This window comes from Physeter macrocephalus, chromosome 1 (assembly GCF_002837175.3).
Source record: "Physeter macrocephalus isolate SW-GA chromosome 1, ASM283717v5, whole genome shotgun sequence".
Classification (NCBI taxonomy): Eukaryota; Metazoa; Chordata; class Mammalia; order Artiodactyla; family Physeteridae; genus Physeter; species Physeter macrocephalus.
In genome coordinates this window covers 112,277,520-112,299,524 of record NC_041214.2, presented here as the reverse complement: position 1 = coordinate 112,299,524, position 22,005 = coordinate 112,277,520, and the positions used below count along the sequence as shown (strand labels likewise).

The following is a 22,005-nucleotide window of genomic DNA, read 5'->3' as shown; positions in this document are numbered from 1 at the left end:
TGCAGCTTCTTCCCACTAGCTATCGATTTTACATTTGGTAGTGTATATATGTCCATGCCACTCCCTCACCTCGTCCCAACTTACCCTTCCCCCTCCCCGTGTCCTCAAGTCCATTCGCTATATCTGCATCTTTATTCCTGTCCTGCCGCTAGGCTCTTCAGAACCATTTTGGTTTTTCTTAGATTCCATATATATGGCTTAGGATACGGTATTTGTTTTTCTCTTTCTGACTTACTTCACTCTGTATGACAGTCTCTAGGTCCATATACCTCACTATAAATAACTCAATTTCATTTCCTCTTATGGCTGAGTAATATTGCATTGTATATATGTGCCACATCTTCTTTATCCATTCATCTGTTGATGGACATTTAGGGTGCTTCCATATCCTGGCTATTGTAAACAGAGCTGCAGTGAACATTGTGGTACATGTCTCATTTTGAATTATGGTTTTCTCAGGGTATACATCACTCTTTTTGAATTACGGTTTTCTCAGGGTATGTGTCCAGTAGTGGGACTGCTGGGTCATATGGTAGTTCTATTTTTAGATTTTTGAAGGAACCTCCATACTGTTCTCCACAGTGGCTGTATCAATTTACATTCCCACCAACAGTGCAAGAGGGTTCCCTTTTCTCCACACCCTCTCCAGTCCCTTTCTCTAGGAGGTGGGTCAAAAAGGATCTTGCTGTGATTTATGTCATAAAGTGTCCTGCCTATGTTTTCCTCTAAGAGTTTTATAGTGTCTGGCCTTCCATTTAGGTCTTTAATCCATTTTGAGTTTATTTTTGTGTATGGTGTTAGGGAGTGTTCTAATTTCATTCTTTTACATGTAGCTGTCCAGTTTTCCCAGCACCACTTATTGAAGAGGCCGTCTTTTCTCTATTGTATATTCTTGCCTCTTTTATCAAAGATAAGGTGACTGTATCAGTGTGGGTTTATCTCTGGGCTTTCTATCCTGTTCCATTGATCTATATTTCTGTTTTTGTGCTAGTTCCATCCTGTCTTGATTACTGTAGCTTTGTAATATAGTCTGAAGTCTGGGAGCCTGATTCCTCCAGCTCCATTTTTCTTTCTCAAAATTGCTTTGGCTATTCAGGGTCTTTTGTGTTTCCATATAAATTGTGCAATTTTTTGTTCTAGTTCTGTGAAAAATGCCATTGGTAGTGCGATAGGGATTGCACTGAATCTGTAGATTGCTTTGGGTAGTACAGTCGTTTTCACAATATTGATGCTTCCAATTCAAGAACATGGTATATCTCTCCATCTATCTGTATCATCTTTAATTTCTTTCATCAGTGTCTTATAATTTTCTGCATACAGGTCTTTTGTCTCCTTAGGTAGGTTTATTCCTAGGTATTTTATTCTTTTTGTTGCAATGGTAAATGGGAGTGTTTCCTTAATTTCTCTTTCAGATTTTTCATCATTAGTTTATAGGAATGCAAGAGACTTCTGTGCATTAATTTTGTATCCTGCTACTCTACCAAATTCATTGATTAGATCTAGTCATTTTCTGGTAGGCTCTTTAGGATTCTCTATGTATAGTATCATGTCATCTGCAAGGAGTGACAGTTTTACCTCTTCTTTTCTGATTTGGATTCCTTTTGTTTCGTTTTCTTCTCTGATTGCTGTGGCTAAAACTTCCAAAACTATGTTGAATAATAATGGTGAGAGTAGGCAACCTTGTCTTGCTCCTGATCTGAGTGGAAATGGTTTCAGATTTTCACCACTAGAATGATGTTGGCTGTGGGTTTGTCATATATGCCCTTTATTATGTTGAGAGTTCCCTCTAAGCCTACTATCTGGAGGGTTTTTATCATAAATGGGGGTTCAATTTTGTCAAAAGCTTTTTCTGCATCTATTGAGATGATAATATGGTTTTTTACCCTTCAATTTGTTAATATGGTGTATCACATTGATTGACTTGCGTATATTGAAGTATCCTTGCATTCCTGGGATAAACCCCACTTGATCATGGTGTATGATCTTTTTAATGTGCTGTTGAATTCTGTTTGCTAGTATTTTGCTGAGGATTTTTGCATCTGTGTTCATCAGTGATATTGGCCTGTAGTTTTCTTTCTTTCTGACATCATTGTCTGGTTTTGGTATCAGGTTGATGGTGGTCTTGTATAATGAGTTTGGACATATTCCTCCCTCTGCTGTATTTTGGGAGAGTTTGAGAAAGATAGATGTTACCTCTTCTCTAAATGTTTGATAGAATTCACCTGTGAAGCCATCTGGTCTGGGGCTTTTGTTTGTTGGAAGATTTTAAATCACAGTTTCAATTTCAGTGCTTGTGATTGGTCTGTCTACATTTTCTATTTCTTCCTGGTTCAGTCTTGGAAGGTTGTGCCTTGCTAAGAATTTGTCCATTTCTTCCAGGTTGTCCTTTTTTATTGGCATATAGTTGCTTTTAGTAATCTCTCATGATCCTTTGTATTGGTGTAAAGTAATGTTGTTTATTTGAGATGTTTCTTTTTTCTTGAGGTAGGGTTGCATTGCTATAAACTTCCCTCTTAGAACTGCTTTTGCTGCATCCCATAGGTTTTGGGTAGTCATGTTTTCATTGTCATTTGTTTCTAGGTATTTTTGATTTCCTCTGATTTCTTCAGTGATTTCTTGGTTATTTAGTAGTGTATTGTATAGCCTCCATGTGTTTGTATTTTTTAGTTTTTTTTCCTGTAATTGATATCTAGTCTTATAGAGTTGTGGTCATAAAAGATACTTGACACGATTTCAAGTTTCTTAAATTTACCAAGGCTTGATTTGTGACCCAAGGTATGATCTATCCTGGAGAAGGTTCCATGAGCACTTGAGAAGTAAGTGTATTCTGTTGTTTCTGGATGGAATGTCCTATAAATATCAATTAAGTCCATCTTGTTTAATGTGTCATTTAAAGCTTGTGTTTCCTTATTTTCATTTTGGATGGCTTGTCCATTGGTGAAAGTGGGGTGTTAAAGTCCCCTACTATTATTGTGTTACTGTCGATTTCCCCTTTTATGGCTGTTAGCATGCGCCTTGTGTACTGAAGTGCTCCTATACTGGGTGTATAAATATTTACAATTGTTATATCTTCTTCTTGGGTTGATCCCTAGATCATTATGTAATGTTCTTTTTCTCTTGTAATAGCTTTTATTTTAGTCTATTTTGTGTGATATGATAATTGCTACTCCAGCTTTCTTTTGATTTCCATTCACATGGAATATTTTTTTCCATCACCTCACTTTCAGTCTTATGTGTCCCTACGTCTGAAGTGGGTCTCTTGTAGACAGCATATATACAGGTCTTGTTTTTGTATCCATTCAGCAGGTCTATGTCTTTTGGTTGGAGCATTTATTTAATCCATTTACATTTAAGGTAATTATCCATATGTATGTTCCTATTAGCATTTTTTAAATTGTTTTGGGTTTGTTATTGTGGGTCTTTTCCCTCTCTTGTGTTTCCTCCCTAGAGAAGTTCCTTTAGGATTTGTTGTAAAGCTGGTTTGGTGGTGCCGAGTTCTCTTAACTTTTGCTTGTCTCTAAAGGTTTTAATTTCTCCATCTTATCTGAATGAGATCCTTGCTGGGTAGAGTAATCTTGGTTGTAGGTTTTTCCCTTTCATCACTTTAAATATGTCCTGCCACACTCTTCTCCTTGCAGAGTTTCTGCTGAAAGATCAGCTGTTAACCTTATGGGGATTCCCTTGTATGTTAATTGTTTATTTTCCCTTTCTGCTTTCAATATTTTTTCTTTGTATTTAATTTTTGATAGTTTGATTAATAGTGTCTTGGTGTGTTTCTCCTTGGATTTATCCTGTATGGGACTCTCTGTGCTTCCTGGACCTAACTATTTCTTTTCCCATATTAGGGAAGTTTTCAACTATAATCTCTTCAAATATTTTCTTAGTCCCTTTCTCTTTCTCTTCTTCTTCTGGGACCCCTACAATTCGAATGTTGGTGCATTTAATGTTGTCCCAGAGGTCTCTGAGACTGTCCTCAAGTGTTTTCATTCTTTTTTCTTTATTCTTCTCTGCGGTCGTTATTTCCACCATTTTATCTTCCAGGTCACTTATCTGTTCTTCTGCCTCAGTTATTCTGCTATTGATTACTTCTAGAGAATTCTTAATTTCATTTATTGTGTTGTTCATCATTGTTTGCTCTTTAGTTCTTCTAGGTTCTTGTTAAACTTTTCTTGCAATTTCTGCATTCTTTTTCCAAGATTTTGGATCATTTTTACTATCATTACTCTGAATTCTTTTTCAGGTAGACTACCTATTTCCTCTTCATTTATTTGGTCTGGGTTTTTTGCTTTTTGTTTTTTTTTGTGGTACGCGGGCCTCTCACTGTTGTGGCCTCCCCTGTTGTGGAGCACAGGCTCTGGACGCGCAGGCTCAGCGGCCATGGCTCATGGGCCTAGCCGCTCCACGGCATGTGGGATCCTCCTGGACAAGGGCACAAACCCGTGTCCCCTGCATCTGAAGGTGGACTCTCAACCACTGCACCACCAGGGAAGCCTGGTCTGGGGGGTTTTTACCTTGCTGCTTCATCTGCTGTGTGTTTCTCTGTCTTCTCATTTTGCTTAACTTATTGCATTTGAGGTCTCCTTTTCGCAGGCTGCAGGTTTGTAGTTCTCGTTGTTTTTGGTGTCTACCCCAGTGGGTAATGTTAGTTCAGTGGGTTGTGTAGGCTTCCTGGTGGAGGGGACTGGTGCCTGTGTTCTGGTGGATGAGGCTGGATCTTGTCTTTCTGGCGGGCAGGACCATGTCCGGTGGTGTGTTTTGCAGTGTCTGTGAACTTATTATGATTTTAGGCAGGCTCTCTGCTAATGGGTGGGGTTGTGTTTCTGCCTTGCTAGTTGTTTGCCATGGCTTGTCCAGCACTGGAGCTTGCTGGTCGTTGCGTGGAGCTAGGTCTTGGCATTGAGATGGACATCTCTGGGAGAGTTCTCACCGACTGATATTAGCTGGGGCCAGTAGGCCTCTGGTGGGCCAGTGTCCTGAACTCAGCTCTCCCACCTCAGAGGCTCAGGCCTGACACCCAGCCGGAGCACCAAGACCCTGTCAGCCACATGGCTCTATAACTCTGTCCACTGTAGTTTTTGCTTTGATAATTCTTATCTACATGGAAAATGAAATATGTCCCACCAGATTCGACTGGAGGTGTCACTCGTGCAAGTCACAGGTCTCAAGTGATGCACTTTGACAGGACTATCATGCAAATGATGTTGTGTTCTTCCTGTTGTATCCTATTGGAGGGTGCACAATTTCAATTTGTTGCATTCCTTGTGATGTTAACTTTGTTTACTTGATTCATTTGATGAAGATGGTCTCTGTCATATTTCTTAGCACTCAGAATCTAAGATCCAGTTGCTAAGTGGGTTCCTTGCTTTGGGATGTTGCAGTCCCTCTCACTGGATAAACCTGAGATGATGGTGGCTTGGACGAGGCTGGCAGAGGTGGTAAGAAGTGGGGGATTCTGGGGAATTCCCTGATGGTCCTGTGGTTAAGACTCTAAGCTTTCAGTCCCGAGGGTGCAGGTTTGATTCCTGGTCGGGGAACTGGGGGCTCTTGGGAAGAACCTGCTTCTAAACTCATTCAGGTTGTTGGCAGAATCCAGTTTCTTCTGGCTATGGCTCCGAGGTCCTGTTTCCCGGCTGGCTGGCTGGGAGCTCGGAGCTGCTCTCTGTTCCTACAGGCTGCCTGGACTTCTTTTCGTGTGCCCCCAAACTCCTCACGCCTCAGTATCATTTCTTGAGTATTCATTGCATTCCAGTGAACATAGCCACATTTTACATGTGTCATCTCATTTAATTCTGACAACACTATGGGATATTACTGTTATTACTCCCATTTTACAGATGAGAAAATCAAGGCTTAAAGCATTTAAGTAACCTGTCCAAGGCCACTCAGGTAACAGAGCAGAAGTCTGAACTTAGATCAGTCTGATCAGAATTTATACCCCCAGCAATCATGCTATGTACCATCCCTGAAGATACTCACTGTGACGTCTGTTTGAGAGATGTTTCAGAGGAGGTTCAAGGGCTGAATAGACTAGTTAGATGATTTTTAAAGCTAGTTTTGGACATTCCACTTGCCTATTCATTCAAGCATTTGTTGAGAACTACTGTTGTAAAGTGTGATGCTATGTTGTATGTGTGATGGAAGACAAGTAAGACGCTGGGCATAAATTAAAAAATGAGCTCACAGACTAGGGAAAGAGGAAGATGTACATTTGCAGATGACTAAAGAAGGCAGGATGAAAAGCAAAGCATCTGATGGTGGCTGGGCATGGCACCCTGAAGCCTGAATTTGTAAAAAGGCTACCTTGTAAACCCCACCTCAGTGGTAGATTTAGAGCAGGAAATCCTACCCAGATCCAGGGAGAGCAGAGTAGGCCAGATTTAAACCCCATGTCAGGAAGATGACTTGAAGATTCCTTGAGATATATTCTTGGAGAGAAACTATGACCTTTTTTTTTTTTTTTTTTTTTTTTTTTACCAGTCAGTGGGAACCTGGGGGAGATTCTTCAACAGAATCAACAGGTAAATAAAGTTGAGCAGTAATGAAGGAAGTTAGATTTATCAGCAGTGGAATAATCAGAGAAAAACTGGAGGCAGGAATCTCACTTTTCTGTAGTCCAGATATAAGATAACAAAGGAGTGAACCATGGAAGGAATAGAATGAAGGGGAAAAAAAGGAACAGATCAAAGTTAAATTGATGAGACTAGACTCCTTATGGGATATGGGTGGCAAGGGAAGTGTAAATAAAAATCAAAACTCAATTTTCAAGCTTGAGAAGAGGGAAGTTAAAGAGATGGAAAAGGAGGTTTTTTTAGTAGTATAGACAACATTGATTTAGTTTGAGTTTGAGGTGCTGAACACTGTTACCTGGTCATCCTAATGAAAATATTCCACAGACAACTAAAAATACACTTAGAACTTTGGAATTGGGTCAAGGTCAGAGGTTTAGCATTGGAAGTCATTTACATCCTTATAACACTCTTGCTATTCCTTGTAGAACAGCAACGTCAGAAATTCCCGGGAGATTTTTTTTTTTTTAACATCTTTATTGGAGTATAATTGCTTTACAATGGTGTGTTAGTTTCTGCTTTACAACAAAGTGAATCAGTTATACATATACATATGTTCCCATATCTCTTCCCTCTTGCATCTCCCTCAATGCACAATCTCAGGCTCTTCCTCAGGACTGTGGAATCAGAACCCACATTTTAACAATATCTCTGCCATGATTTGCAAGTACGTCAAAGTCTGAGAATCACTGTTCTATATAGAGGTGATAAAGACATGGCTTATAGCTGAGATAAGGAGGATACATAGGTGAGACATCCAAGGATATATCTCTATTCCACATTTGAGAGACAGGATAACAAGTAAGCAAAACATAAGAGAAAGAGGGTAAGAGGAAAATTGAAATAAAAATTTCAAAGGAAGAAAGAATTCAAGAATGGGAGGATGGCCAAAATTCCCACAAAGCGGTTTAAAAGGATAAGAACTGGGAAAACTCTACTGGATCTAGCAATTAATTGATCACTGATGATCACCAAGAGAAGTTTCAGTGGAATGGTAAAAAGAGGACCAAAGCCAGAGAAAGGGAATAAAGACTGTAGTGTGGTAGAGAAGTCAAAAATATGAGAGCACATTAATCTGAGAAGTTTTGGAATTAAGAGAAGAGTCTGAAAAGTAGCCTAGAAGATATAACACAGTCAACAGAAGATGTTGTTTGGGAGTAGGGAAATTTGAGCATGTTTGTAAGCAAGAGGCAGGGCACCAATATCAGTAAAGAGGCAAATGTAAAAGAGCAAAGGCTTACAGAATATGGAAGCGACCAGATGATGAGCATTGTCTGAAGTCAGAAACATGTTCCTTGGTAAGAGCAGAAGAGAGTTAAAACTAAATCTGGGATGAAGAAACAGTGAGCTGACGGTGAATATCCTAAATTTTCTTCAGTATTGCAGAAACCAGGATGGATTGGGATATGAAAAGAGTCAGCGTCAGTAGCCAGGATGCTATTCCCAGGAGTGGGAATTCCCAGGTAAGGAGTGTCTGGATTGGAATCATTGACATGGAAATGGAGAAGCAGAAGATAAAGATACTGATATGGGTACTTCTCAAAGGCAAAAGCAGTGTAACTCAGAGCCTCAATACCTATAGGAAATGAAGAATTTAAAAATTCATGAAGTTTCAAATTATGGAGAGTGAAAGAATTATGATACTTCAGAAAGTAATACAGAAACTGATATTTCAAGAGAAAAGTATGAGTTCAATTTTGTCCTAAGTTTGAAGTAATGGTAAGGCATAAAAGTGAAAATGCTAACATTTTACTGTTTATTCATTCAGTATAAATTTATTGAAGGCCTACTATGTGCCAGATGCTGGCCTGGGGACTGAGGAAACAATGGTGGTTAAGATACCCATGGTCCCTGTCCTCACAGATCTTAAAATTTACATGGCAAGACAAATGGGTAACAAGGCATTGGGCTCAATCAAGTGAGAATTTCCAGACATCAAAAATATTCACTTCTTAACAACTTGGGATAAAGGAAAAAAAAAAAAAGACAAGAGTCAGCCCGGGACCAGCCAAAAAGGAGGGCCCTCATTCTACATTAAGAGCAAGTAAGTACAATGTGAAAGTGTTAGAAAATGTGAAAAGAAAATTCTAAAAGAATCATAAAGTTTTAATAAGTTGGCAAAGGAGTGAGAACTAGGCAATCCTGAACACTTTAACAAGCTGGAAACATGGGAAGGAAAAACTATGCTATTAATGGTGAAATAAATTGTGGTTTTAACTCTTCATCTGGGCCAATTTGGAAAGCTTTCTTTTGACCTTAGATATATTGAGGACAAACATGTACATTCTTCCTTTCAAAGCCCATTAAGAATAAAACCTGTAAATTAGGTACATCTACTCTCCAAAGAATGTGAACTCAGAAAAGGCTCTAAAAACATGGGAGAACCATATGGACCCTATGCAAATAGGAATGGAAACATACAACCAAGGATAAAGTGACTCATTAATGTTTCCAAGCTTAAAACAAAATAGAAAACAGAGGTTTTCTCATTAGAAACTCACCACACGAGAGCTCTGATATATAAAGTCAAAAGTCAAAGTATAGGGGCTTCCCTGGTGGCGCAGTGGTTTACAGTCTTCCTGCCAATGCAGGGGACGCGGGTTTGAGCCCTGGTCTGGGAAGATCCCACGTGCCGTGGAGCAACTAGGCCCTTGAGCCACAACTACTGAGCCTGCGCGTTTGGAGCTTGTGCTCCACAACAAGAGAGGCCACGACAGTGAGAGGCCCACGCACCGCGATGAAGAGTGGCCCCCGCTCGCCACAACTAGAGAAAGCCCTCGCACAGAAACGAAGACCCAACACAGCCAAAAATAAATAAATAAATAAATTAATTAAATAAAAAGTCAAAGTATAATGTAAAGAAACCTTTCCAAAAAATTACTTGCATTTGCATAGTAATATGCAAATTACTAAATGATGCTATACAAACCAATGTGAACTGATTTTGTTTTAAAAAAAAATCAGAGACTTTACACATAGTGCCAAATATTAGAGTTAAATGGAGTAAAATGACATCAGTTGACGTTCCTGTAGCAAGCCAAGGGCATTCAGATTCCAACGGTTTTGTCAGAATATGCTCCTGAAGGAAAACTTGAGCTGTACTAATCTTCTAATTTTCAAGGAGGAATCATTCCCTATAACTATTATTGCTTACTCTAACCTACTGGATTAATCTAAATTCTAAAAAATACCATCTACATAATCATATGAGGGTGGATTTCTCCAATTCTGCATCTAAGTACACCAATTGAGTTTGTTCTGGTGGATTTATTTGGGTGCTTATAATATGTACAGTATTTCCAGAGCTTTTAAATAAGGACTATTATTTTTTCTCAAATGTCAGCTCTTTATTAACTGTTCTAACTAGGGAGAAAGGAGGCATGGGTAAATAAAATTCACAAGTACTCCAAATGCTTCTTTTTGTCATTACCATTTAATTCTTCCCCTTTAGTCATGTCCTAACAATTCCCTATTTCTGTCAAGGATACTTTGATCCTCCCACTCACTCAGGTTTGAAACTTGGCAAGCATCTTGACATGTTATTATTGAATCTTTTAAAAAACTTCATTCTAGATAGAATTATTTATTTTCAATATTGTGATTTGATGGGCATGACTCCATCTATCTGATGAGAAGAGCAGAGCCAGGGTGTATGAGCAAGGGGATGAGAGGGTGAGGTGTACACGTTGTCTGAGTAGCTTGGGGCCTTCAAGTCAATTGCCTTGGATAAAATTCTAGGTCTGTCCAGGAAACTATTCCTCTACCTTCTTCCTATTCATTATCTCCTTGTGCTGTCAAACCGTGGCAACCTCTATCAATTAGAATCAATCATCAGATAAGCTGTTTCATGGAGGGGTCAGCAGAACCAAGTGAAATTGAAGGAAAGGCTTGAGGACAGGGGAGGAAATCATATCCAAATCCTGCTATACGAATTTGCAAGTTACTGAACCTCATGGATTTATCAAGCAAGTTGAGTAACCATTAAAATCAGCCATGTTTTGTTACAATACTATCAGGTCTCCTTCCTTCCTTCCTTCCACCCTTCCTGCCCATCCCCTCCCCTCCCTTCTTTTTTTTCCTTCTTTCTTTCTTTCTTAGTAAGAGACTAAAAAAAAGAAAAAGAAAGCAACCCTTAAGTGTTGGTTTTCTCAGCACTGGCACCCTGTGAACCCATTAGAAACTGAAGTTATCATAAGAAAGAAAGTTCATTCAAGAGTCCATTTCCAAACAAAGTAAGTTATGGGTTTAGTAGTGGTTGAAACAGGAATAGTTCAGATTCTTTGAAACAGCTTAAAATTACTTTTCAAAAAATTTAGTTTTGGCATATCTTCTACATACTTTTTCCAAGAATTTCTTCCTTCAGAACTATGGACATGTGAAAGAAAATTTAATTTTTTTCTTTCTTAGTTTAGACTTCTTAATCAAAGTCATATGAAAGGTACTTCTGAGAACTTACAAACATTTTAAAGCTCTTTCTTTTCTGTCCAATTAAGACAAATAAAAAGAAATAAAGCACTACAAAAAATAGATATATGGCCAAAAAACTACATGAAAAAGTTTTCGATATCTTTAGTACAAGGGAAATACATATTAAAATGGTAATGAGATATGACTACATTAGAATAGCTAAAATGAAAAATGTTGATGACATGAAATGCTGGTGCAGATGTGGAGCAACCAGAACTCCCATATACTGCTTGTGGGAATTTAAATGGAAAAATTAGGCCAAAAAAAAAAAATCAAATATACATCTTCCCTGTGACATAGCAATTCTACTTTTAGGTATTGATCTAAGAGAAATTAAAAGATATATCTACAAGAGTCTTATACAAAAATGTTTATAAAATTTATATTCAAAATAACCCAAACAAGACACAATTCAGGTGTCCACCATCAAGAAAATGGATCAATAAATTCTGAAATATTCACATAATGGAATACTACTCAGGAATAAAAGAGGAATGAACTATTTATGCTTGCAATGTCATGAATGAATCTCAAAAAACATGCTGAATAAATAAGATAGACACAAAAAGAGAACATACTTTATGATTCTGTTTAAATGGAATTCTAGAGTAGGCCAACTCTAGTACTTTCTGGAGTAATGACAATGTTTTATGTCTTGATGGGGTGTACAGTACATGGTTACACAGCTTTTTTTGTAATGGATTAAATTGTACACCTAAGAGCTGTGCATTTTACTAGGTTTAAATTATTCCTCAATAACAAAGTTTTTTATGTAAAAAAGTAATGAAACAAATCTTAAACATTTAAGTCACTTTGAGTATTTAAAATTTTAAAAAAATCTTTTAAAATAAAAACTCCTTGGTTGAAGCCTGAAAATTTTGATTGTCAGATGCAAAGTTTCGAATTTTGAAGCTACTGTAGTAAATATTTATGAAAAGCAAATATCATCTTATACCCAGTTTAGAATCATGGTTCAGCATTTATACAGTGCCCAGCACATAGACAACGCCAACTACATGTGCTGGATGGATGAATGGCAGTAATTTTAAAATAAACTTAGGTTTTTCTTATTTCGTTCTGCCAAAGATGGTAGCTTCATTTCCAGCTGTGCTTTTCCTTGATCTACATTTCTCCATGTGTTCCTCCCTACAGTTTTCTAAGCCAGTGATCCCTAAGCTTAGGTGGAGTTTCTGATTCAGTAGGTCTGGAGACCTGAGAACTTCCATTTTTGATAATTTCCCAAGTGTTGTTTATTGAGGCTGATGCTGCTTAGTTTAGGGACCACACTGAGAGAACTACTGTTTTAGCACTTCGTCAACTGACAGATCAAAGATCCATCCTTTTCAAACCAAAGATGAAGCTTTGCAACTTTTAACAGTCTCTACTAAGTGCTTTCAACCTCATCCTCTGATTTTTTTTTTTTACACTTATCACTGATAACCCCACTTGCTATTTGGCTTATTTTCCCGTCTAGTTTTTTCTTCAGAAAGAAAAAAATACTTGCATGTGTTTTCTATTCAGATAGATGATAACTCCCTGAAGGGTAGGGACCCTGACTAATGTATCTTCATTCCCCTCACACCTAGATCAGGCTCTACAGCTAATAGCTGATCTGTAAATACTGATGCTCCTGACATTTACACATTCTTCTAAAGCATGTGCAGATACTATTGAAAGCAAGTGCCAATTTTCAGATGAAAAACAAAATTTTCCATAATGGAACTACCTGTCATTGGGACAGTGACTTGGCAATGTCCAGTCATGGTGAGGGTTGATGAGGAAGCCCCAGGACAGGAAGACTGAGCTTGGTGTCAGAGTGCCAACCACCAGCTGGAGAGGTTTGCGAGATCGTGCTTTACCTGCGGAGGTAACAGACAGGTTAATTCTCGTTAACATTTAGTGTATTTTCTTTTTTAAAAAATAATTTTTAAAATATATATTTATTTGGCTGCGCTGGGTCTTAGTTGAGGCATGCGGGATCCTTAGTTGAGGCATGCAAACTCTTAGTGTGGCATGTGGGACCTAGTTCTCTGACCAGGGGTCCCCTGGAGTGCAGAGTCTCAGCCACTGGACCACCAGGGAAGTCCTTTATGATTTGGGTAAGATAGACAAAGACAATTTAGCAAGAGATGAAGAATGTGAAAGCATTAAGTTCCTTTTCTTTTTATATAGTGCACAAATATTAATAATGGTTTGCCCATGAATTTAAGCAGGAATCAAATGAAATACCCTTTTGAGATTTGTGTGTGTGTGTGTGTGTGTGTGTGTGTATACACATAAACTATATCCATTCCTAGTTTTTATTTTCTTGCAAGTCAGGGATGAATATGGAGGTCTTGGCTCTTACCAATGAAATAAACACACACATATAGGCATATATATATATACACATATATACTCACTTTTCTTTTACAGACAAAATAAATGATGGGTTTTTTTCCCCTGGGACTGTGAATTAGTGTGAAATAACACCTTAGAAAAGAAAGCTTACCATGTAGGCTGCAGGTTATAGTCTTTTTTTAAAAAAACTATTTGGAAGTGTAAAATCCCTTGTGAGACCATTGTAATAGCCTTTTTTTTTTTTTTAACGGTGAGTATCTAAATGGAAAAGGTGCACATTTTAATATTGCTGGAAGAGTGGGAATAATACAGGAAGTGCAGTTATTCTGACAAGTCTCACTGGATTGGGGCAATGCCAAGAGTGATGCTGATATACCACTCTAGATTCTTTTCAAGAGTGGGGGGCATAGACATTTGCTTTTTCAAAAATATTTGAAATTGCAGCCATGGGAGGAGAGTGAAAAAGAGGAGGGAAGATTTTCAACCATGGAAACCAACACTGGCTCATAAAAGAAATCAGGGTAAAATCTAATACGATTAATTAAAAATCCAATGGGACCTAATAAAACCATGCAGCACTAATATAAAACATATATGCTTTGTATTTCCATTAATTCCCTTTTTCATTTCATGATACTATTTATATTTGCTATAAAAAGAAATTTTGTTATCTTCATCTACTGTAGTGGAAGCCAAACAGCAAAACGGCCTGTGACCTTTATAAGGTGGGTAGGAGGGTACCCCTTGTATGAGATTAGCTAAGGTTATCTGAACCAAATACCCTTGAAAATTGTGCCATGACTGTTGCTTCTGTCAGATTTAAGTTGTATAAGTTGTTACTCTAGCGGAAAAGCCCTCTGAAACAAGAATATACATAACCTAGTAGTGGAAAGTTACTTCACTGTGACATAGATGAATTTTTAAAAGATATTTTAAATAATTTTCAAAGATGGTTATTGTTTAGTTACTTGCAAACATGCAACTATACTTCTCTGAAAATTTGTCCAGATCCACCTGCAACAGTACCTTATCTATGATTCAAAGGGTTCAAGTGTGGCCCCCAAGGAGGGCAGATTAGAATCTGAGATAAGGATGGGGGGCATGGGTAGTTTGAAAAAGCCCTGAGGTGATTCTGATAAGGCTTTTTCCACCCCTGCGTTGATTTTCACTCACGTAACACAACTGTCTCATTTTATAGATGAAAAACAAGGGCCAGAGTAGTTTCAAGGTTGTCCAAGGTCACAATGAGAGCAAGATTCAAATTCAGGTCTCCTGAATTATAATCTACTTTTCTTTTTACTATATCACTGGCTTAGCTCACAATGTATGAAGATAAGCCACTTAGAGAAAAAAGGTACATTTTTCTTTCCCCAAGGAACCTTAGGTTTACATGACTATCAAATAATTATTTCACTAAGTTTGGATCTTACTTTAAAAATGATTAAATATTTAAAATTTATGTGGCAGATGCAAATATAAAATGAATGGAAGCTAATCCATGACTCATTACATCACTCTTAAATGCAGATTATAAAACAAAAATTGGGGCTTCCCTGGTGGCGCAGTGGTTGAGAGTCTGCCTGCCGATGCAGGGGACACGGGTTCGTGCCCGGGTCCGGGAAGATCCCGCGGAGCGGCTGGGCCCGTGAGCCATGGCCGCTGAGCCTGCACGTCCGGAGCCTGCGCTCCGCAACAGGACAGGCCACGACAGTGAGAGGCCCGCGTATCGCAAAAAAAAAAAAAAAAAAAAAAAAAAAAAGAAAAAAAAAATTATCATGGCCGCTGAGCCTGCACGTCCGGAGCCTGCGCTCCGCAACAGGACAGGCCACGACAGTGAGAGGCCCGCGTATCGCAAAAAAAAAAAAAAAAAAAAAAAAAAAAAGCAAAAAAAAATTATATCTGTTGCCTGAAAGGAAAGGTGGGGTATTATATCCTGAGCGGGATGAAACAATTTCCTGTGTTGGTCATCACAGTGAAAAATAATCTCTAAAGCCAGAAGCCCCCAAATGAAACAAAGTTATAAAATGCTATTAAGGTGTAATCACTCTCTTGACCTTCCTTACTTCTTTTTGTATATTTGTTTTTCAACCATATTAAGAAAAAGTTCAGTGACTATGAAGCCAGAATCCCAAAAAACCATACTCATGCTTCCTGACTTTATTGTTAAATATTTTGAAATAGAATCTTGAAATATTGAGAGTACATTTCTTTTCAAGTGTATGGAAAGCTGCCTGGACAACTACCATTAGTAAGTTGTAAGTACTGATTGAAATTTCCCTTGTACTTTGGGATAATATAAGAGGTCAAGGAAAAGGATCTGTATTTCTCAAAATACTTGACCATTTATTGTTTCTCTAAAAAGAAAAGGAAACCAACAGAAGGAGGGGAGGGGATAGTGGCAACTGATTTCTGGTAACCAGGCATGGCTAATACACCTAGGAGACAGAATACAGAGCTGCAAAGGGCGCCTTTGCTCAGTGTATGTGAATATCTGTATGCTCCCCCAACCCTTCTCATCCCTTTAAGAAATATCCTTTTTTCTGTGTGGCAACCAGAGTACTGTAAAAGACAAATATGATTAGGAAATAATTATTTTGAGAACAGTTCACATTAGAACATGAAAAAGAAAAGAGCACTATGATCAACTTTATCTAGAACAGTAAGATGTGACATCAGATGTTAAAAGCATATTTACAGTTCTATCAGTCCTTTGTAATAGCAACGGCTTCTTTATTTGATCTGAGAAGAAATTTTAGCAGTGAAATTGGGACAACATAGGATTCTTTTTTTTTTTTTGGGGCTGCGTATGGGGGCTACTCTTCGTTGTGGTATGCAGTGTTCTCATTGTGGTGGCTTCTCTTGCTGTGGAGCATGGGCTCTAGGCACGCGGGCTTCAGTAGTTGCAGCACGTGGGCTCAGTAATTGTGGCCCATGGGCTCCAAGACACGTGGGCTCAGTAGTTGTGGTGCATGGGCCTAGTTGCTCCGCAGCATGTGGGATCTTTCCGGACTAGGGATCAAACCCATGTCCCCTGCATTGGCGGGCGGATTCTTAACCACTGCCCCATCAGGGAAGTCCCGGGACAACACAGGATTTTAATCTTCCTTAGTCATGCAGAAATGTTTCTACGTTTTTATACATATGGTATCTACTTTCCTGTTTTAAGTCTCCCGAGCCCTGGGAAGATGGGTGTTGCACTGCTGTTTTATGAAAGAAGTCCTATTTTCTATGTTTGACTAAATACAAGAGATTTAAAAGGAAGAGGCGTAAATAAAATCCAAGTTCCAACCCATTTAACACACACGTAAATGAGTTATGCTTTTGAAATGTCAACAGTTTCCTTCAGCAAAAGTTAGACATCAAATTTTGCCCTAAAAAATCTGAAAGGCACAAGAGCGGGCTTTAGTTCACACATTACAAAATAAAGACAGGCCAACAGGAGTTAACCCTAAATTAGCACTTGCTCTGGGCCAGGCCTGTCCTACGTGTTGCGTATTTGTGGACTCATTTAATCCTCACGCAGACCCTATCATACGGCAGAATGGAGGCACAGAGAAGTTCAATAATTTGCCTCAATCCCTGCAGTTTGTATGTGGTGAGGCTGGAAAAGACGCCAAGAGCCTCTCCCACCAGGCTATGCTACTCCCCAAGCAGGGTTGTGTTGACGGAGTCTGATGGGCATTGTACATCTTCTAACCTATACTCCTGAGACATCCCCAAGCCTCGTGGTCTTTGTGGGTAGAAAAGAGATGAAAAGGCATGGTTTAAAGTTAATTAAAAAAAAAAAAAATCAACAAAAATACCTGAGCATGACTTCTTTTGACTGGGAGGAGGAGCGGGCCGCACGACTATCAGATATTTAGGCTCAGCATCTGGAAACAGTAACATTATTTATCAGTAAGATTCTTTGAGAACAGAGTTCACCACAGCAAACCCATTCCTGACTCAGTGTTCCCAGCTTTAGTCAGCTTTAGTCATCGTAACCACATCACTGGTGGGTGAGAGGGCCCAGGAATTCAGAAAGTTCAGAATTCTTGGGATAGTTCAGGCCATTAAGTTTTTAAAATGAAAATTAAATCCAGATTTTCAAAACCCCATGGACAGGAGTCGGGGAGAGGTCTTAAAAGAATTATGCTAGACACAGATTTCACGCCACATTTTCATCAGTCCTTTTCTCTGCAGAGATTTTTTAAAAAATCAGATCATATTTCTTTTGTTATCCTACTCCTCACAGAGGGTCAGTCTGGTGCTTCAAAGTCAGAGAAGGAAAATCATACTTGCACAGGACACAAGAGTCTCATCTGTTGAATGATCTGAAATTGCTCACTTTCTTGGGAACCTGAATATTCATAACATCTTATTTTTTTATCCTGTTTGCATAATTTCAGTCTGTTATCACATCCAATCAATCATTTTCATGAACAATTTTTAAACAAAATCACAATTTAAGTTGGTATAATTTTCACCTAAAATATACCAATGGAAAATAAAGAATCTCTTCTAAAAAGATTTAAGTTTTATGAGGGAAATCTGTGGGCTGGTATCTTGACAATTTTAAGGTACACAGGTGTCTGTATTCATCAAAACTTATTGAATAGTAATGACAAGGTCCTACTGTATAGCACAGGGAACTATATTCAATATCCTGTGATAAACATAATGGAAAAAAAATGAACAAGAATATGTGTATGTATAACTGAGTCACTTTGCTGTACAGCGGAAATTAAACACAACATTGTAAATCAAATACACTTCAATAAATTTTAACAACCTAAAAAAATAAAAATTAAAATGTGGACAGTAAAAATAAATAAATAAAAATGGAAATATTTAGGTTTTAAATAAAATGATATTTAGACAATCAATATGTGCTAACTCAATCAGGGGCTGATAATTTATCAAAGTTTTTAAAATTGATGTTTTCAAGAGGAATGGTTGGTCTATACACAGTGTATAAATAAGCTAAATACACTCTGGGCATATAAAATAGCATTTTATAAGCAGCTCTATTAGATTAATCAATTGATTGATGGGTATTATCTACAATATTTCTTCAGTAACTCTGGATCCTGGAACTCATTCTACACCACACTTCATCCGGATGCTGTAGTCAATCGCAGTTCACTCCTACTTGCTCAGACGGAGCTCACGTCTTTGTTTTCTTTCAAATATCTCCCCTCCGTGTGTTTGAAGCCCAAGGCTTTATGGGGCTGACCTCATTCTCAGCCAGAGACAACCTGGCCTTCAACCATGTTTAATGACTCAAGTCTTTGTCTTTTTCCTGGACACCTCACCCGACCCTATTTGCTATAACCTGCTGCAGTAATTACCACTGCAAAAGATAAACCAGGTAACCTCTTGAATTGACCTCAGAGCTTTGCTCATTGATTGCATTGCTGCCTCATGACCACAATACAGATAAAGGAGCTTTCGCTGTGTTTCAGTCTCATGTGTTTGAAGGCATATCTTGCTTAGCGGAGCTTATATAAGGAAAAGCTCAACTTAAATCAAGTTTTCTAGTAACAATATAATAACCATTTCCTGATTTTATTTGGGATATAGAGCAATATAGGTATTAAGAAACTACTGTGTATTGAGTACTTCCTATGTGCTGGATACATTATATTCATAATTTAATTACTCCTCATGGCAATCCTACCTGACAAGAACTATTCTTATCCCAATTTGTAGATGAGGTCACTGAGGCAGGGTCAGCCTCATGGGCAACATGTGCAGTCACATGGGACCCATGTTCAGAAGGGCCCCACGCTTGGTTTAATATCCTGCTGTCACCATCGTGAAATTAATACTTTTATCTTTGAATTCATGTTTTATAAGGGATGTCCAAAGGGATAATGGAGCATGTGTGTGAGCTAGAGGAGATGGGAACAATAATGCATGTCTGCACTTCCTTCCATCCATGTAGAGCATTCTAGGTACCCATTAGCATAGCATTCCAAAGGGCCCATGTCGTGTGGGAGTCCAGCAAGACTCAAAGGTCAAATAAGGTAAGCGTATTACATCTACCACTGAGTAAGGGGCTGTGGAAGGGACACTGACAGCCCTGTGAGGTCACACTTCCATTTGAACCAGAACTTGCTTCAAATGCAGAAAGAAGGCAACAGCATATTAAGAAACAAAAATGACCAAAGAATCCTGTCATGTCCTTTATTATTCACGTTCCTTTCCTGTATTAGCCAGCCACTGACGCTGAAAATTAGGACATAGAGGGAAAGGAAAAGCTAGAGAAACCCCTGCTTCCTTTTGTTTTCACTTCTCCCTCACTCGTGAGTAAGTGGACGGCAGAGAGTATTAGTAGAATGAGCAAGTATCAAAAAGTTGAGTTCTGTGCATTTCCACTAGTGTGGCAAGAATAAAGTACGTATGCATGTATGAACTACAAAATACAAATTGTGTCATTTTAGTGATTCTGCTTAGGAGTTAAAGGGTCTTACATTTGCATTTAAAACTAGCATTGCACAATATAAAGAAATGCTAATAATTTACTCGTAATTTTTCTTTACTTAAATGACCTTAAATAGCAAATAAAATAGCACCATGACAAGTTGAGAGAGAAACTGTGGAAAGAAGGGAAAAAACTTTATATTTTAGTACCTTTAATGACATTTTTTTCCTGGTTTTTGAACCATGGACCCTGTGTTTTTATTTTGCACTTGGCCCTGCAAATTATGTAGCTCTCTTAATCTTGTCCCCAAAATGCCGTTTTAATGTCTCTGGAACTCACTTCTAGAAAACAAAGCTAAATCCCATTTTTCTTAAATCGTTCTCATTGTGGCAGAGTCTCTTAGAGTTAGCCTTTTATTTCCTTCCTTGATACACGTTAATTCAACTATACCTCAGTGGTTTAAAAAAAAAAAAAAAAGTCCTGAAATACTAGAAAAATAACACACGTAGAAGCCAAAGACAGTGCCCTGATCCGAGACATATGGTTACATGAGCAATTTAAACGTAATTTTTGTTATGATCACAGTCGTTCTGCATAGAGCATAGGCTGTTACAGCCAATTACAAATTGGAACAGATGTCGGGACTTGGGTGCATATGCTGGCTCTCACTGCTCATTAAAAACTTCCAAATTCATGCATTTCAGTAGTCTTTGCGCTCAGCTGGGAACACAGACGTGGAAAAATACAACAACTGAAAAACAATATTTATATTTCTATTCTGCACTATGAAATTCTTCGTGGATTTGTAGCAGTCTGGAAATATATACACTGTAGCCTGATCAGAAATTTTGGCAACACATGCCAAAATCAACTATTTCTTTATTTAGAGAATGTGTATTATTAAGAAATTTTAAGAAAATGTATAGAATGCAGTTACCTTGACAATTTTTCCATTCCTGACAATGTTGCAGACTAATTAAATCTAATTTGCTTCATATTTTGAATGCCCTGTGGTGGAGGATATGGACAGCTTCCTGTTTAAGGAAATCTCCTATTGAAATTCTTTATAAAGTCCTAGATTTTTTGGTAACACAAATAATCTTCCCATACTTGCTCTGCTCAAAAAATCCTAATTCTCACATTTTTGTGAGGGGACATTTGCATTGCAAGCCACACTACTTCAGGATGGTGTCCTAGTGAGGTTTTCTTCCTTTTCCTGCCGTGTGAGTTTCCAAAAAAATAACGTAAAATAAGCCAGGATGATCCTAAAGGAAATCAGGTAAGGGACCTGAACAAACAAAATAATATACTTTACCCCTACCATCTTTATAACAGTTTGGTTTCATCACAGACTAAATTTCTGGGTAAGAGCATGGACCCTGGAGCCTGCAATCAAATCTTGCTCAGCTAGTTGCTAGTTACAAGGAAAAATACTTAACACCAGTGCACCTAGTTCCTCACGTGCAAAATTGAAAAATCATAGTACCTGGGCTCATAGGGGTTTTAGTGATGATTATTCACAGAAAGTGCTAGTTTAATGTTAGCTATCATGATGATGATTTCTTAAAAGCAGAATTTTGTGTCCTAAGAGCCCTGAGGACATATTTTAAAAGGAAAATGTTCAAAACTGTTTTGTTTTTTTTTAAAGCAAGCATCAAAGATTTCAAAATGCAAAAATTTCACTAAAAAAGAAAATGACACACCACCCTGACAAAGATTCTCTCTCTTGACCAAACTCTTATCAGGCTCTTCTGAGTGCTTGCTCAACTAGGCTCTGACATTTGGGCTTCTGTGTTCATTTCTGCATTGTCCAACTAGAGCAGGAATCCTGAGACAGTTTAGCCAGAATCCCCCATCTTCCATACTTGATTACACTTGGTATCCAATCAAGTTCCTCATCATCCTCCATCTCACAGATGATATCTGATCACCCTGGCCTGCCTTCATCAAGAACCCTGTTTGGTCAGTTTTGCCAGAATCCTCCCTGACCCCTGATGTTTCCTTTTAGTAATTTTCCATCCATTCACTCCTACTCTGCTCCTTAGCTATAATTCCCACTTTTCCTTTTTATATTTGGAGTTGAGCCCAATTTCTCTCCCTCACTACAAGACACCACTGCAATTTTCCCTATACCTATCACAAGAACACCCTCCCCCTTGAATAAAGTCTTTCTTACCATCTTTAACAAGTGTCACTGAATAATTTTTCTTTAACAATACTTGCTCA

General features: G+C 38.2%; 1 protein-coding gene across 1 annotated transcript in view; it reads right to left on the bottom strand.

Annotated features, from left to right (window-relative positions):
* ABI3BP (ABI family member 3 binding protein) overlaps window positions 1–22,005 on the bottom strand; it is a 279,616-nt gene that overhangs the window by 171,723 nt on the left and 85,888 nt on the right. Inside the window, exons 3-4 of the mRNA XM_055085864.1 lie at window positions 17,177–17,245; window positions 12,760–12,892 (exon numbers count right to left, since the gene is read on the bottom strand). Coding sequence (XP_054941839.1) covers window positions 12,760–12,892; window positions 17,177–17,245 — 202 coding nt within the window. The remainder of the gene's footprint in view (window positions 1–12,759; window positions 12,893–17,176; window positions 17,246–22,005) is intronic.